Raw genomic sequence first — 17,632 nt, forward strand, 5'->3', positions numbered from 1 at the left:
CGCTCTTTCCGGATCACTCACAGCACACTTTTCCTCTGATTAGCTAGGTCATTTTGAGTTTTGCTGCCTTCATGCTAGCACACTTCAGCAGAGATGAGATTTGATCTGGCATAAATCTATAGGGGCATGGACAGTGATGTTTGATCTATCTTCCTGGGACAAACAAGTTCAGCAATGTTTTTTTAATAAATTTGAATCAAAAGAAAGAGCCACCTCTGGACTGGCTCCTTGTGTCTCTGTGCCCATGTATTCTGGTCTGATACTTAGAGTCTTAAACCTGGATTTACTGCCCTGATGAATGACTGTTCTTCCAGATTCTCTTCCACTTTGTTTTTGCCTAGCTTTCCACAATGAACGGAGTCAAACTTTCCAGGATGATTCACCCTGGCTGTAAGCAGAGATAGACCTGTACAAATCGGTGGGAATCAAGCACACTTTGCTGCTCTCCTAAACTTGTCATCATAAGCTAAACTGCTATAATTTCTACTTTGTCATCTTTACTAATCTTCTCTCTACACCACTTCATATTTGTCATAAGGGATGAAGCATTCTCATAAATCCCAATCATATTGCAGCACAGTACTGCGCCGTTGTCATATCCGGGAAACATGGCATCACATCATGCCATAAAACCAAAATGGGAAATACTTAGCATGAAAGCCTAGCTGTGTCAAAAATTCTGTGACACTAACCTGCCCTGCAGGGAACCGAAGCAGCCTGTAGTGCATAAGCATAAAGTGCAGAGCAGTCTTGGGTAGGCAAGCCGTTCCTGCGCTGTGGGAGTGAAATGAGAGAGACTCAGCACATGGATCAATGTGCTAGAAGCACACAAGACAGCATCTAAGGTGGACATTCACATCACACACAACCCCGCAGCTCCCCCCCCTCCCAGAACTGCAGTCATCCGTCTATCGCCAGGTACTCAGCCCTGCTGCTGGCTCAGCATAACAACAGAATCATAGAAGTTAATTCAAGGCCTCGACCCCCCGCAGCTATCACAGTGGTATCTGAGCAATTTGCTCTCCTGGTGCCTTGCTCACAGCAGAGATGGGCATAAATGTGCAGGTTCCTGATGCTGCCATCAGAACCCAGCCCTTGATTTCATTGAACATTGTCCTGATGCAGCTGCGCATGAATTTAAGGCCACTCCAGTTCCCAATGCGGCACCCTGCAGCACTGGGAATGAAGAGCAAACTACTTAACGAGTGATGATCAACTCGTGTATATAGCTTTGAAAAGAGCTCAACATGGCTTGGTTCTCCTGCCCAAAAAATAGCTCATGGGGAGCAACCCGCTTTTGTATTCCAGTAAGTCCAAGTGAGAGTAATAACAGCAGAACTTATACTTGGCTGTCATTTTTTGTCAGTCCCAAGTGTGCTTTATTTACTGGACTTGCTTCTATCATTCTTCCCTAGTCTGACTTTCTTCAGATTTTTCAAGTCTACTTTATGGTAAGACAAATCTAATTTTCGGATACTGGTTGGAGGTACAGGATTGGTTTACGCCCACACTAAGAGAATACATTCTATTCCGTAAGGTAGTGGTTCATTTACTCTCAGTGCTTCAGTTCCCTTACACATAACATGAAAACACTAATTTCTCCTGTTTCAAGAACAAAAAGGCCCACTGTAATTACTGATGTTTGCCAAGCAGTTGGAGGCTGTGCAAGGGAGGGTGTGAGCACACTTGATTACAAATACAGCACTGCATTTATGAATTTTGTTACCTTGCTTAGGAAAAAACAAATTTTGCAGATATCCCACCGTGGCCTATCTGAAAGGCTGCCCGGAGAGATTGCAGCTGAGGGGTGTGGTATGGAATGGGCCTAGTTATTGCCCTTCTCAGAAAAGTTACGAGAGCCCACCTCTGTGAACCTGATTCTGTTCTTCCTTACAGTGATGCAGACTGAGTGCAGTGATTCAGGATTAACTGTAACTGGGACACAAATCAAATTCCAGGATAGTTTGTGTATCCGGGTAACCATCTCCTAAGCATCTGATTTAATGCTCAGGAAAGGAGGAAGAACATTTCACTGACAATCTCTGCTATACTGAGGGCTAGCTTCACCTTTCAAAATTATCAAATTAATTCCATATTGGACTGTTTTATGTAATCCACAGCTTTTGACTTAACTGCCTTGTTTGTAGAGTGATTTGGAATAAAAGTGAGTGCTATAAAAAAGTGGATCTCTGGGAACGATGAACTGACATGATTTTGGTGAGGGGCTCCCCTGTGCTTGTCCTCAGCTAAGAACGTTTCTTATATTTCAGCTCTGCTTCTAAAGGAACCATGGTTCAAGGCATCAATATTTCATGAGGCGTAAACAGTTCCCCTTTAGGAAAAGTAAAAGCAGTTTTTCCTGTTTGTGAAATTTCCATGCTGCCAAGAACAAGAAAGCTTTCGAAACTCTATCTTTGCTGCTTGCAGAGCTTCACTGCCTTATAGGGTCTGAATCCCCTGGATTCACACTGGGGGCGGGCTGGGAATGCTGGCTTTTCCTCCTTCTGGGTGATTCTGGGAGGCCCGCAAATGATGTCATGGTACATTTTAGGCTACAATAACAGGAAATCATCAAGTGTTTACACTGGCAGACTGGGCTGTGATGTGATTTTCCTCCTCTTCCTCTCCGCCCCCCGCCCACCTCGCCCCTGCCATTGACTTCCTTGATATATCTGCTTCCTCCGATTAAAATACTACAAGGTGACAACACTGAAGGAGGAAAAAGGGAAGTGGGGGAGGGAGACAGAAAGGCTTATTTTAAAAGGATGATTCCCCTCGTATCACTTACACAGAGCGCGATCTCCCCCCGCCAGCCCCACACACACTGTGCTAGTACAGCAGCCCAGGCACAAGTCAGAAACTTGGCTGCTGAGGCACTGGAGGATGTACCTCTTCAAGCTGCAGAAATTAAAAAGAAACTCTCCCCTCCCTAGCACAGATGAGTCACAGAAGAGATCTCCTGGGCAAACTTTTGCTTCTGAATTTCCCTGTGGCTGTGCCACAGAGGCACATCTGAAAATACACAGCATAGGCTGATGGACTCCAAGGAGGAGAAGGTCTCGCTTTCAGGGCTCAGGTCGGAGGAAGGATGCGAGTGAACTTCACCCAGAGACTATGCCGCAGTTCGAGGCCAGCATCACCTTTCAGTCAGAGGTGAGTGAAGATGCTGGGGTTGGGCTGGGTTTCAGGCGCTGCTTGGACCAGAGATGCACAGCGTGAATGTTAGATATTCTGTCCTTTCCAGTTTGCTAATACAGAGGAAAGAAGGAGGAAGATGTAAGGAAGTATCCAGAAGACAAGGGATTCCAATGAGGAAAAAAACGGGAGCACTGCTAGACTAACTGGCTTTGGGGCAGTTCATGTTTCCCTGAAGGACACAGCATGACTACATCCTTCCAGCTCCTTGCTACTGCACTGGGCTAGCAGAGCCCACACAAGCGGCTCGGGGGGACACTATGCAGTAGCACAGTATGCACTTAGCCTGGCATAGGATATCACCGGTACCACAGAATTTCTGCCTGTTCAGGAGAAAATTGGAGTTTTTATAGGTAAAAAGGTCCATGGCATATAGCATACAGAAACAAAGACTGGAGCAACAGGGTGTACAACCAGGCTAATTTCTAACCTGTCTCTTGCTAAGCTGTATGCAAACTTCCCCTGCTGCAAGGAAATGGTAGAGACCCACCGGAGCCCTGTCTCTATTCCTTGAGCTCTCCTGTCCCTTGGTTTTCCATGACACAGGAATTTCATGGCTTGCAACCATGCAAAGGCCCTGGTGTGTGTCTTACATTTAGGGATCCCTTTGGAGAAAGGTCTTTTCTGACACCTTCAGCAACTGTGATAGATTTGCAAAGAGTGGGCTTTCTGCTCTAAAATCCTTATTTTCTGTGTATGCTTTTTCAGTGTGTGTTGGCCATAAACTTCTCTCACTGCAGCCACAAAATAGAGGAAAGGGGACCCCCTGAAACCACACGAGCGTCCTCTCCCTGAAACCCGCTGGTAGAGCATAAACTGCCTGCTTCCCAGAAACAGGCCCTAGCAAGCTCACTCAGCGGGACATTTGCTTTCTTTTGCAGAGAGGAAGGACACGGCACCCTGACTGAGGAACACAGGACTCCAGTGTGGGAGACATCCATCTCCCATCCCCTGGCCAATGAGAGGGTTCACCATCTTGTCCTTGGCATGAGTCACCCTGAGCCCAAATGATGCTTCTTTGGAGCTGAAAAATTGCCAGATAATAAAGCGGTGTGTGCGTTTATCCTTGCCGAGACTCTAAGTTGCCAAGCAAGCCTCAGGCACAGCTGATAGAAACGAAGGCAGAGAATGAGGCCACACTTGCCGCCGCTGGTGGAGGTAATGGAGGCTTGGCTGATGCAATTGTGTTCTTCCCTTTTCTGCTGCATCTCCCTGCCCCGTTCTTGACTCGTCCTGCTAAGTCTAGACACGAACGGGTAGGTAGGGAGAGAGTAGCAAATAAAATACTTTTATTCCTATTGTCTATTTCTCTCCATTCATGCAACATCAGCAACACTGGCAGGTTTAAATCATGCCAAGAAATCTCCCAAATGGAAAAGCAAAAAGCCTGAGACAGTCGCTCTGCAAAACTACTAGGATGCAGGAAGTCTTCCCCAGAGCACCATGGCTCTGTTCAGCACATTTAGAAATTGCAGATCTCCAGTTCGTAAAGCTCGAAAGCAGAAAGGCAGGAAAATCTTTTAGAAAAAGATATGGTCAGAGGCACTTACCCCCTCATCTATGCTGCGAGTGTAAAGTGCAATTCACAGCAGTTAGCAGAAGGAACAGGAACCATGAAGATGTGAATTCACTGCTTTAAGTTACTCAAATGCTTACCTGTGGTCAGTGGCAAGCCAACACAAACTGCACTAAAGCCGCTGGTGCTACGTCCTCGGTGTTATTACCAATGATGTTATTACCCGAGGCAGCTAATCAGGGCTGTGAAGGAAAGACCACACCAGCAATGCTCACCCATTCATTATTCTACAGCATGGGTCCATTCTGGTCCAGAATAAATAGGAAGCTTTTGTCCCAGGCAGGTTAGCTGGGATCTTAAACCCACTTAAACATGTACTTCACTCACAGACATGCTTAAAATGAAGCACAATCTGTAAGGGGCCCTACCTGCACTTCAGTGAGCATGACCATCTGAGAGCAAGTTATCTCCTGAGGGCACTTGTTCTTGACTCCTGAGAAACATCCAGATTTGGGAACTCTCATTCACTCCCTGCAATATGTCAAATGCATTTGCCTTCTGTGAGTCAGAGCCTGGGGCTTCACCAGGCTCTGACTTCACCGTCCACCACTGAATTTCCCTTTGCCGCTGAGTCACTCTGCCCACAGACAGGCTGTGCAGATGCCAGCTGAATGGATTGTGGGAGTGTGCTGCACCAGACCCTGAATTTTCCATACCCTGAGGGTCCAGGAAAGCCACTGCCCTCACTGGCACAACATGCCTTCGCCAGCCCCAGTGCTGGCAGTATTCAGGGTAGCTGAGAACATGGCTTGTTCCCCTGAGAGTATCCTGAGCTGCATCAGCGGTCCCTCTCATCCATTTCATGGGTACAGGAAATCTAACATCCTATCCCTTCTGCAAACAGTATCTATCTCCGTAATAGCCTTTGTAGGGGAAGAGAGAAGCGGTGGATGGGGTTTGGCCCTTAATGAAACACTTGACCAAGAGATTTCTTGCAAGGGGCTTGTGGCATCTTCATCCCAGCCTTGGGCAGGTTGGGTCCAAAAACTGCACCATGTTCAAAGCACTGGGAGCACCCCAAGAAGCACAGCAGCAAGAACATGCTTTGGAGTATTTGGGGATGCTACGGAGCTAACGTTGCTAAAATCACTGGAAACTCAGCCCAGCGAGTGTAGACAATATCAAGAAAACAGACTCAGAAGAGAGGGACAGGAGTACTGAACAATATATTAGCAGCTTTCAGGCTGTCACCGGCTGGGAAGCAAGTCGGAGTTAATATCATCTAACAGTGATGAAGGGCCACTGTCAGCAGTCCTCTACCTCAGTTTGAATCCTGCCCACCTCACAAGTTCTGCAGTTGTGTCAGAAGACACAAGATCAGATGGCATCAGCTACTTTGCTGCCACTCTGTGGCAAAAGGGGTAGGGAGATGGAGCATGAGACTGGCTGCAAATCAGTGCAAGAAAAGGGTGTGGGACACAGCACACTTGGCGACCTTGGTCAGGCTCCCACTCGCAGCAGCAGCAAAAACCTCATTTTGTGCAGTTATGCCTGAAAATCTCATTCGAGCGAGAAAACTGATAACCAGGATGGCTCATTTGGCCTTGCTGCAGAAGGCTTTTTTTTTCCCCTCTCTGCTGCTCCTCATGAGTGGACAATGCTAGTCTGAAAGTGCTTGTCTGGGATGGGGAGCAGCCACAAAACACACTTCTTCAGAAACCTAGCTTGGAAACCAAGCTAGTGGAAGTGCCAAAAGGTGTGGGAGGTGTAGCAGAGACCTCATGACCACAAATGATAAATATATCATGCAGGGCATCAGAAACAGCTTGGTCCTTAACCCACTGTGAGACATTTTGTGTTAATTGTGTTTCACTTATTTTTAAGTGAAAGAGGAAAGAGGAATAGGGTAAGAAAACAAACATTGGGGGTGAACGTAGCAACCTAGGAAGATAATATGACTTCTAAGCGTGAAGTGCATGGCATGGCTGGTTAAGGAAACCACCCACCTAAAAATCACATCTGGGAGTCCCCATGTCATTGCTCTCATCTACTCCTAGCTCACCTGTGGCCTGAGACCTGACTCCCTACAACCACCCAAGCACTGCGAAAGATACTGCAAGCTGATCACGGGCTACTGTTTCCCGCTCCCCGTAAGGGCCAAAGGAGCAGGTCACAAGCATGGATAAGCCCCAGTAACTTCCTTTGTTGGGCTGCGCTGGAGTCATTGGGGAATTGTCCCACAAACTGCTCTTACGGTGGATAGCACGTGCGGGCAGCAATGCTTTTCCCTTGTCTCTCACTAAAGCACAACTCCTGGCAGTGCTCCTCTGGCTTGGGAAATCTGCAGCTCAGAGGCTCCACAAGAGAGAGAGAAACGTGGCCTAGACAAGGGAAGGGACTCTCTTCTGCTTTGGCAAAGCCGTATTGCCAAGAACAGACCCCTTTTCCCCATTACTTTTGCACTGTGTGAAGCTGTGTTGGTGTTTCCCCATGACAAGCAACTCCTCGTCCTTCCACACTGGGGAGCACTGGGAACATGAAAGGAGGGGGATCTGTATCTATTCCACGCTGATTCAGAAGGTTAGCACAAGGTAGCAGCACTGGTCAGCATGAGCAAGGGAATTTTCTGCTGAGAAATCCTAGTGGTCTTTGCCATATGATTTAGTTTTAGGTAGTTCTGCGAGGAGCAGGGATCGGACTTGATAATCCTTATGGGTCCCTTCCAACTTGAGATAGTCTACAAATCTATGATTCTATGAAAAGTGTTTTTTTTCCTTTCTGATCAATAAAGATGGAAGGATTTTGATGAGCTAAAAACGCCTCACTACATCTTTCTTATTTTGGACATCACATCTGTATTAATACACTATTGTGTTCGCATGTTAAATACATACAGACGTCTTCTCTTGTTTTGCCTTTATTGCAATCAAGTGGTTTTACCGAATCAAAATGAGACAACTGGGTATTCTCAAAGTGATTGTTTCACTCTGAACCTACCTGGTGATCACTGGACTGTGTGACCCTGGTAACTGTCACTGGATGTGATCCTGACCCTGGTCTGCAGATTCACTTCTTATCACCACAAATTTTGCCTCACGGTGAGGAGTCTTAGCTGCATCTCTGGGCCTGCCCTGTTCCCCTCACTTGGTACGGTGCAGCTGGGTCCTGGCTGACAAGGACCCCGCTCTGGCGGTTGTGGTTTTGTGCTTGACCCCCGGCTCCCTGACCCTTCAGGAGCCACATCCTGACAATCTGATTCCTAAGAGATGTCCAAGTCTTGACTTTTTATTCTGACTCAGAATAAAAGCACGTTACCAACTGCTGGGATCCCATCTGGGATGGGAATCCTCACAAAGTCCACTTTCACTGTACGTGAATCCCTTGGGTAGTTAATACTGTAGCAAAGAACGCCTTGCAAAGCCCAGTGCTGCAGCAACCGGGAAGTTGAAGGTTTGGGTGGGGGCTGCACACTGATGTAAAATGCCACCAGTTTCTCTCGCTCTCTGTTGTGAATCACAGCCTCCTTGGTACCAAAATCTGCTACAGGCTTTTTCACAGTCTGCTGTTCTCCAAGCCTTCAAATCCCTATCCCTACCGTGGAGATAGTATATAAATCATAAAACTATTAATATGCAGAAAGCTATCTTTCCACAGTATCTTCTGGTGACTGGATAAACCTCAAAAAAGGCAACTCCAGCATGTAGCCCAGATAATAACTTCTGTCTTTGGCACTTTGAAACTCAGCTAGATGACTATTCTCTGGAGTGAATTACATCATTCATTGCACTGTTCTCAAAGTTAAGTGTATTTTTTAAGTCCTTGTTTTCCTTATATATATGTGTGTGTGTGTGTGTCACTTTGACTCTCAGAAAATGAGACTCTTTAAAAAAAAAAGGATACCATAACATCTACATTACAAAGATCATGAACAAGGCATTGAAATCCAACTAAAGTTCAGAAACACTTCATAGGTGGTGATTTTCCATATACTGCTCTTAAACTGAACAAAACCTATTGATCTAACCAATTCTGCTTGCCACCAGCTCCATGCAGGGTTTTTGAGCTTAAAGTACATCATCTTCCTCTGATAAACCCAGTGCTGAGTTCTCAGTAGATCCTTTGATCCAGAGGAAGGACAGCTCCTCTAACACATCAACGTCAACATGCTGCTGATGTAACTGCTGTTTTAATGACAAACAGGAGTGGCCACTAACTGATGTGACAGGAACGTACATTTCGATCTAAATGGAGTCGCATGACAGAAAGCAGTGCTATACCCTGTTCTGATGTTCACATCGTGCTTCCTGTGCAGAAATGGGACTACCATGTGCATTTGGAGAGCACCCTCTTCTGGGGGCAGCAGTGAAGTCTGCTCTCCCTTGCAGAAAGTGAAGCATCTGCTGAAAAATGGGCATACAGCAGCAGAGCCGGAGAAACAAGCACTGCAGTATTCTGAACCACCTCCTAACTTTGCAGCCAGTAAGATATAACTGATCCAGTGGAGTTGACTTGGCTTCTTAAAATGGGGCCATGGCCTACGATTATATTGTGGACCCTTTCCCAGACTTGGGAAATCCCAAGGACGGGCCTGGTAAATCTCTGTTAAACTGTGGCAATTAATATGACTTTCCAAGCAGACCATATATGTCCACAGAAAACATAACACCAAATTCCTATGCACCAGCACGCACAGCTTTACCCTACTCAACCCCCCCACTCTATGCATAGGAAAGGTGGGTGCAGGAACAGACCTAGACCTTCCTTCCACTGCCTGGGCGTTGCCACCTGCTCATGTGCTTTGTGCCTGAAATGTTTGCAGTGTTCTTTTCTTTCTCTTTAGACACAAACTAATTCATTGGAATTGCATTGGAATAGAGGGAAGTCACCTGGTTTTTCAATAAAAATAAAGCAGCCTTAAAAGGCTGTCCTGAACGAGCAAATCATAGTGACAGACAAAACTTAATCAAAATTGCAATTAAAATACAACCTTAATGAAATTTAAATACATAAATGTTATTGCATACAGACATTTTTACTTACTAAACAAAACAATCTCAGCACATCATCCTGCTGTATAAACAATGGGAAGTGGCTTTTTTCATGCCTCAACAATATTTGTTATTTCAAAATTAACATAGGTAACAATTAAGACTATGCAGTTATAAGATAAATGTTCCTAGTTTATATCTATGCCTTAAGAAAGTAAATGACATTGAAATGCTATTGAGTAGTGTAGATTAAGTTCTTTCTTTTGAACAGGAAAAATGTAAGATATTTTGGCTAATATCTCAGTGACATTACATAAAAATCAAGAGCTGTTGATCCACTCGAAGTGTGCACTGAATCACTAAGCTCAAGGAAAGGTTGCCATTGACTTCAGCAGAGCCAAAAAGATTTTGCTGTTGGAGGGCTCCCTTGCTGCTACCTGAATGTCACAGCAATTCCTGTGAGACCATAAAGCAGGTTATCAAACAGCACTGGCTCTCAGGACCACAGATACTCAGTTCAGCCTGCTCCCTTCTTTACACCAGTGTGTAAGTGCAGGCAAACCAGATGTACTGGCTTGGTTAAGTAAAATGGGGAAACAGAACATCGTTAAAAAAAAAGAAAACAACAAACAAAAACCTGCTTCCTCATTGCTGTCAGAGCAGGACCATGCACAAACCTTCTTTCCCAGCCTGCAAAATGAGATTATGGTCTGTCAGGTGACGGAGGGCACAGCTAGCATTGTGGGATGTATGCCAGCTGAGGGAATACACTGCAGCCCTAGGTCACAGAACCAGGCTATGCGGTACACACTTAGGCTCTTAATGCAGCATCACAGCCTGTCTCCAACAGCTGGATGACAGGGAGAAACTGTGGTGTGTAGAAGAGCATGGGATGAAGCACAATATGGGAAAGACCCACGGGATTCAGCAGGTCTAATCAGTTGTGTATCGAGTACTCCTACCTGAGGCGTCACCAATGGTTTGAAATATGCTAAGGCAGCAAGCAAATGCAGCAAGAACTACGTGTGCTCCCTTCCCACCAAAGGGAATAAACCATGCTGAAGCTTTGTTGCTAAAGGCAAAGGGTAACAGAGGTTCTGAAGCGTTAAAGTTTCTTGGTCCTTTTCAGCTTCTGTTTGAAAACAGCAATATCATAATAGCTTTTAAATTTCACCAGGAAAATGGGTATTGGGATGATAATAGTCAACATGCCAAACACTGCAGCTAAGGCAGCCGTCACTTGGCCGACTGTGGTGAGAGGAATAATATCTCCATAGCCCACTGTAGTGAGTGTGATCAAAGCCCACCAGAAGCAAACAAGAATGTCAGTGAAGTGGAGCTCCCCTGTGTAGTAGGGATGGCTACCCAGCAACTCCCCATAGAAAAAGAGAGCACCAAAGAATAGGGTCTCAAAGGCCAAAATCATCAGCAGGATGCAAATCTCTCTAAGGATAGACTTGAGGGTGTAGCACAGAACCCTGAGGATCAGTGGCGTTTCTATCAGCTTGGATATCTTCAGGAGTTTGAGGAGATAGACAATGCGAACAAAGCCCAACCAAAGCCCCAGGCTTGGCATTCTCTGAATCTGCCCAGCCACAAAGAGTTCAATATAAACTGGGAAGAGAGAGAGGAAGTCAACCACGTTCAGGGGATTTTGGAGGAACCACTTCTTGTCTGGGCAGAAACAAAATCGCACAGAGAACTCAAAAGTAAACCAGAGAACACAGAAAAGCTCCAGATGAAGCAAGTAGGCAGCCTGGTGGTAATAAGGTTCATGGTCGTTGTGGGAGACCTCAGAGTAGCCAACAGAGGTGAAGTTAGCAGTGAAAAATTCAAATTGTGCCTTGGTCTCCTCACAGAATACGATGACAATTCCAATGATGAACAGCAGAGAAACAAAAGCCAAGCACTGCAGAGGGAAGAAAAGGCACATGTGCAATTAGTCCAACAAACAAGTATCACATAACCTCACTGCCCCGCGACAACCCCAGGATCCCCTCCACGGGCACAGTACAAGCCCAGACTAATCTTTCCCAAATCACCATTGTTCTGCTCACATGGAGTGCACTTTCTCCTTCCAGATTTGAAAACTAATAGAGAAGACTGGAGTCAAAGAACAAACCACCTGAACTCCTACATCAGTTTGTAAGGAAGAGGAAATGTCTGACAGCTGGAGTAATGCGGACAGACTCACACTGAGGGCCTCTTCAGCACTAAATGTTGGCTCCAGAAATATCAGCAGCATAGAAAACATCCTCTGCAGTCTCTGACTTGCGTTTGTTGTTCTGCATGCCTGACATTTCAAAGAGGCACAGAATATGCATTTTGTACAGAGAACAGGGACAAGAGGAGGAGAGAAGAAGGAGGTGTCTGTTAATGAGAAGAGAGAATTTTATTTTCTTTTCTAATCTGGGACTCAAAGCATACTTATCAAAGCTACGAACCCATTAGCATTTTTCTTGGACCCATTCTGATAATCCCAAAGGACATGGGCTGTGTCTGTCTCCACATACAGTATTACCTTAGCACTGAAAGAGGAAAAGGGTTTTTCAAATATAGCCCAAATCTTTGGCTGCCACCTGGTTCGCCAGCTGAAATCCCTTCTTTCGGTCTGGACTATGAGGCACTGGTCATCAGTCTGCTCATTTTCATCCCAAATGTTAAACTCCTCTGGCTCCACCTCTTTGTTATTCAGCTTCAGCCAGCAGCAGGATGCTAGCTGTGTCTCATTTATTTCCCAGAAAGCCAGCTCTTCTTCTAAGACTGACCTACAGGTATCAATGGGGCAGTGGAAATGTTTGGTCCTATAATAGTTCAACACGTAGCTGAAGATCTCAGCACTCCTATCAAAAAAGAACTCTTTGGTGGTGGGATCATAGTCATAGATGCTTGAGGCACGGGGCTCCGTTAGGCTGCACAGTTTGGTCCCTGGGAAGGTCCGGAGGGTGCTGCTGTATGTCTCATATCTGACTCCCCCAATATTCAGGATGATTTTTTCCTTGGAGTCTTCCATCTGTGAGGGAGGAGGGAGGTGCAAGTCCTCATAGGCTCTTGTTTATCTTCAGTCAAAAAGAGAAGAACACACATTAAAAGAAGTAAAGTAAAGAAGGTTTTGGAGCAGGAAGGTTTTCCAGGGTACCTCATTCCAGTGCTTTTAAAGAACATTTTGTACCTGAAACCTGCACCTCCCATAGAGAGGAAGGCACTTCTGCCATTCCCCATCATGTTCAGTGCCTGTGCCTAGACTCTGCTCCATGGCCATATTGTCTGAGCACTTTTCAGGAGAGGCATCGAACAGTTTGACAAACATCTGGTTTGCATTGCTCGCACTCTCAGCTTCTCCCCATGGGGACAGAGCACACAGGCCAGAGCCTGTTTCACCACATTTGTTCACATACTGTAGACAAGCATTGCAATAAATTCATCTGAGGTAAAGTTCTCATTTCCAAGACATTCCTTCCACTATCTCTCCCGCTCCTCTTGTCTTCCACTCCCACCCCCAATTTCTTTCTCCACAAGCAGCTTATTGCAGAGACCTCCATATGCCAAAGAGGTGAAATGGTCATTAACAGCTTATTCTCCAAACATGTCTTTAAACATAATCTCCTGTGTTGAGCCTGGCATAACAAGTTTCACAAGAGACCCTGCTGCCTGGTGAGAACATTTACGTTATCAGAGTTATGCTTTTTCCTCAAGTCTTCCCTGTACTGAGTCCTGCTGAGCCAAATCACCTTTCCCTCTGCAAGAAGCTGCTCTTCACCTGGAACCTATACGCAGGATTTCTCGACTATACAGAAATGCTGAACAATAATGCCTCCTCCTTCAGGGCTGCCTGACATCTCAGAATAGTACCAAAACCTGCTGCCAAGGTCCCTAGCATTGGAAAGCATGTTCAGTTGCTTATTTCCTGTAATACATCCCCTGTTCTGCTCTTCAAAATTCAACATACCTGGGAGAAATTCGATCCCTGCTTTATGAACGTTATTCTAAGAGGGAAGGAAACCGAGGATCTCTATAGCCTCAGGAGCACATAGGAGAGGTGCCAAATAGGGACAGGACGTTCTTGAGAAAGCGACTAAGGCTGTCTTTTCCCCAGACACAGTCACTTCTGACTGCCTGTACCCCTCCATTTCCCCTCCTCCATTCCTACACTTTTCCATCTAACCTTCTCTTATGCCCCGCTTTTCTAGTTCTGGCCCTCCTCTTCTTGTAACAGAGAGCAAGCCTATCTTTTCCTGCTTTGACTCCCTTACCCAGAGATGGCTGCTCAGTGTGCTGAGACCATGTACATAGAAATTCCAGTTATCCCTCCTCCCTTTTTTGCAGAAAATGCTGAGCATGGGAGTCACAGGTCACTCTGCAACAAACCTTTCCATCCAGGACCCACAAGGGAAACAAGCCCTGCACCAGGGGAGGCTCGCAGAAGTAAAGAACTGCATACAGCACCTCATCCAGCTTTATCAGAAAAGGCTGGAAGCTGCAGCATGGGTCACGCCCCCATGGCACAAGAAAAGTACTGCTTGATGCAGCTTCACCCTAAAACCTCCACTAACTTCAATGAGAGCAGGACTGAGCGTAAGGACTTAAAGTGTGCAGGCATTGCTTAGTACTTGCTGCACAGGAAACCACCCAGTGTGATTCTAAGCAGGTTAGATTAATCCAGCACGCAGCAAATCTGGAGTTACATTATTGGCCTCTGTTGCCTAGCTCTCTAAAAAGCACAGTGATTTTTGAGATCCCAGCTAAACTTGTCTTTCTCTGCTTAGAACGCCAGATACCTCTTGCTCAAACATAACCATCCCCATGTAAGAAATAAGCCAAGAAGTGCCATGTCATATTCTTACCTTGGTGCTATTGCAGCAACTGTGCAACCAGAAGAAAGGAGAAGAGACTGGGAAAAACAGGCACAAATTCAGTGAAAACAGGATGTTCAATGGCTTGTCTCCAAAGCTCAAGTCTCATAGACGCCAGAAAACAAAACCAGCCAATAGCACTGAAGAGATGCAGAGGCCCCTCTCCCTTGTTCTCTGCCCTATCAGTGGTCGCTCGCCCCACTCCAGGGAAGAACACTCAAACAAGAAGGCAACAACTGCCGGGCCAGATATGCTCTGACGGCTCTGCCACCCGCTGCTCCACGAACAATCTCAAAAGGGCCATGGTGTTTGGGAAAGACATGGAACTCAAGTGTCTTAGGACCAATTAGAGATTAAACTATCAAGTCACAGAAAGGCAGACAGAGCACAGTTCTTTCTTAGCTGTGCCTTATTTGAGTTAAAAAATAATTTAGAAAACAACAGGAGCAAACAAACGAACCAAAAAACCACATGACCTTCCATTTCTTGTCACACTCTCTCCTTTTTTGGTTTAAATGGCTTTTTCTTCATTTCTGGATGACCCAAAGCTTAATCTTTTGCACCCACTGATTTTAAATGCTTTTTTTTTGGTCATTGATTACTCCAGGAAGAAGGTTGGCACATAGTTGTTAATCCCAGTCAAGAGAGGCATGCTGAGTGTGAAGTTTCCTTTCAGCTGACATTCCAGGGCTGTTTCTAGTATCACCTCTGCTTACTTCAAACTCTCTGGAAAGAAAGTAGGAAAAGGATTTCCTTCTTCCCAGCAAGAGCAAGACTATTCAGGAAGGCTCTGGGGGCTTCCTCTTCAGTTATACAAAGGAAAAGCAAACTCATGCCTCTTTAGAGGAAGTCTTGCCACAGTTCACCTGCTGGATTTTTCATTTTACTCCACTACCTACGTTACCCTGACACACCAAAATCTCTTTTCTTGTAAAAACCCCAGGTTTTCCATTTAGGCCTTTTACCTAGATAGCAGCCTGGTGCTTTGCTCCTCGCTGCGCTTCACCTGCAGGTCTAAGTAACCTCACTCACCCTAGCTATCCCAATTCCCCAGGTACTACAGGGACACTACAGACAATCCCGGCCTCTTCTCTCAGCCTACAGCACAGCAGGGCTGCAGAAACTAGGATTGCAAATTGCTGCCAGTCTTGCACGAGACATTCTGGGCAACAAGCCATCTTTGCCCATTACCTCCCAATTCTGTACCGAGCAACCTTGTAGACAGACATCACAAGCAATGCAACAGCACGAGGATAACTCCCCGCTGATCCAGACTCTGAAAGCACATGAAGCGTGTGACACCTATGCCGGTTCAACCCTTGCTCTCTTCTGTCTCTGTAACGGACATCAAACCCTGCTCACCTTCCTCCCTCTTCACAGAGAATAAGAATGAAAAATACTCCTTTTAATTTAATTTCTGGTATGTCTCTGAGGTTCTGGAAGCAAGGGAGCTGATCGAGTTTGATGTACCCTTTCTGTTCCACAGCACTGCAGTGTTTGGCTTTTACAACCTTTGCACTGCAGTTGATTTCTGAAACCCCAAAATAATCTGGCAAGCAAAATGACACATGGTGTTCCTATGCTCTGAGTAAGACCCTTTGATTGCAGTAAACAGCTTGTCCTTTCAGAGCATTTTTTAAGCAGATGAAAAGTGCAACTCCATTTCCAGAGAACAGGGCCTTATTCCAAGCTTTCTCCCTGCCTCCTATCTCCTGAGAATTCAATTTCACTGCATGAGGCGCTGCGGGAGTTTGGCAACGAACATAAAGCCTGTTCCCTCAGCCTTATACTTCTTTTGAGTAATGAAACTCTTGTTTCAGTTTGGCTTCCATTTATTAACACCAAAGAAGAAGGCAGACTTCTCTGGAGGGAGGAGACTGAAGCTGTAATGAACTGATGCATTTTTCAAAGACAGTATTTTAACAGAACTCATGCAGGATTTCTTTCCCATAATCTTTGATATTTAATAAGTATTTTGTACAGGGCAGTAGTTCTATATTTTTTTCCCCATTCACTCATATTCAGATGCACGTGGTCTCAACTACGGACTCAGGCATACTCATGTTAGCCTAAATTAGGGGGAACTCCATTAACTGCATTTGTGCTAGAATATGAGAAGCTTCAGCTTTCCAGCATAAGCATTTCTTCTGAGAATGTTCATAAAAAGCAAGCGAGGATGATTAGCTGTTTTTCAAACAAAATCTTGCTTCAGAATATTGAACAAAACCACTTAAGCTATCCTACAGTCCCGACAGCCCTGGGGAAAGCCAAAGCTACTCTTTAGGTGCTGGAGGCAGCACCAGAACCTACAGCCTTAGCTTTTCTACTAGCAAAACCAATGTTAAAGAGCTGCTGTGGACTTCCAGTGTTTTTTTCCCCCGTCCTCTATTTCAGTTCTGCCTTCCCTCTGACCTCTAACACAAGTGTATTCCCAGGATTATGCAAACAAATCAGTGAAAAGAGAAGTTTTTAAAAAAACAGCCTCCAAAAATAAGACGATTTGTAGCCCAGATCATTTACCGATGCAGCCTACCGCAAAAACCTGTAAAACGTCACAACCGGAAAGAAGAGCAGTTAAGCCTCCCGCAAGCACAGGTACGTGCGGCCAAGGCTGGAAGGACACGGACACTGAAAGCACCTGTATGATTCGCGCTGCTTTAGCCAGGAGAGCCGCCGCCTCCCTTCAGGCCCGTGGCGGGCACTGCCCTCCCCGCAGCGCCGAGCTGGGCAAGGCCACGCAGACACAGCGCGGGGCCTACGCCACCTGCCCGCCCTCGCCGCTCGCCACAGGGACCAGGGACCGTGTTCCGCGTCCCACCAAGCCCGGCGCCCTGCCCCGGACACCGCTCTCCTCACCCTGCCCCCAAACACCTCTCACCGCCCCTCAGCTCGCTCCCCCCGGCGACCCAACGGCAGAACGCGCCTGCCCTGCACCAGCCTCGCAACCCTCAACCCCTTTTGGCCGTGGACCACAGGCCCTGCAGCGAATCGCGGGAGGAGACGCCGCCCCCCCTACACCTGGGCGACGAGTGCTACAGCCCCCGGGCACACCCGGCTGCCCCGCGGGCCTGGAGCCCCCG

The 17,632-nt window shown here is 46.3% G+C and overlaps 1 protein-coding gene across 1 annotated transcript; it reads right to left on the reverse strand.

The window, feature by feature from the left end:
* Window positions 1–9,807: 9,807 nt before the first annotated feature.
* Window positions 9,808–17,277, reverse strand: LOC104122410 (potassium voltage-gated channel subfamily C member 3-like). The gene is made up of 4 exons (XM_009634529.2): window positions 17,191–17,277; window positions 14,544–14,590; window positions 12,221–12,758; window positions 9,808–11,608 (listed from the first exon to the last, which is right to left on the reverse strand). The coding sequence occupies exons 3-4, from the start codon at window positions 12,710–12,712 to the stop codon at window positions 10,805–10,807; spliced, it is 1,296 nt and encodes a 431-aa protein (XP_009632824.1). The 5' UTR covers window positions 12,713–12,758; window positions 14,544–14,590; window positions 17,191–17,277; the 3' UTR covers window positions 9,808–10,804.
* Window positions 17,278–17,632: the final 355 nt, after the last annotated feature.

This window comes from Egretta garzetta, unplaced genomic scaffold, assembly GCF_000687185.1.
Source record: "Egretta garzetta isolate BGI_Z169 unplaced genomic scaffold, ASM68718v1 scaffold512, whole genome shotgun sequence".
NCBI classification, from domain to species: domain Eukaryota; kingdom Metazoa; phylum Chordata; class Aves; order Pelecaniformes; family Ardeidae; genus Egretta; species Egretta garzetta.

Bases quoted from the DNA above. Each gene is read 5' to 3' on its own strand.
- LOC104122410 (XM_009634529.2), bottom strand. From the start codon at position 12,712: ATGGAAGACTCCAAGGAAAAAATCATCCTGAATATTGGGGGAGTCAGA. The intron at 11,609-12,220 runs GTAATACTGTAT...TTCCCTCTGCAG, and splicing joins TTTCCTCTTTCAGTGCTAAG to TGCTTGGCTTTTGTTTCTCT.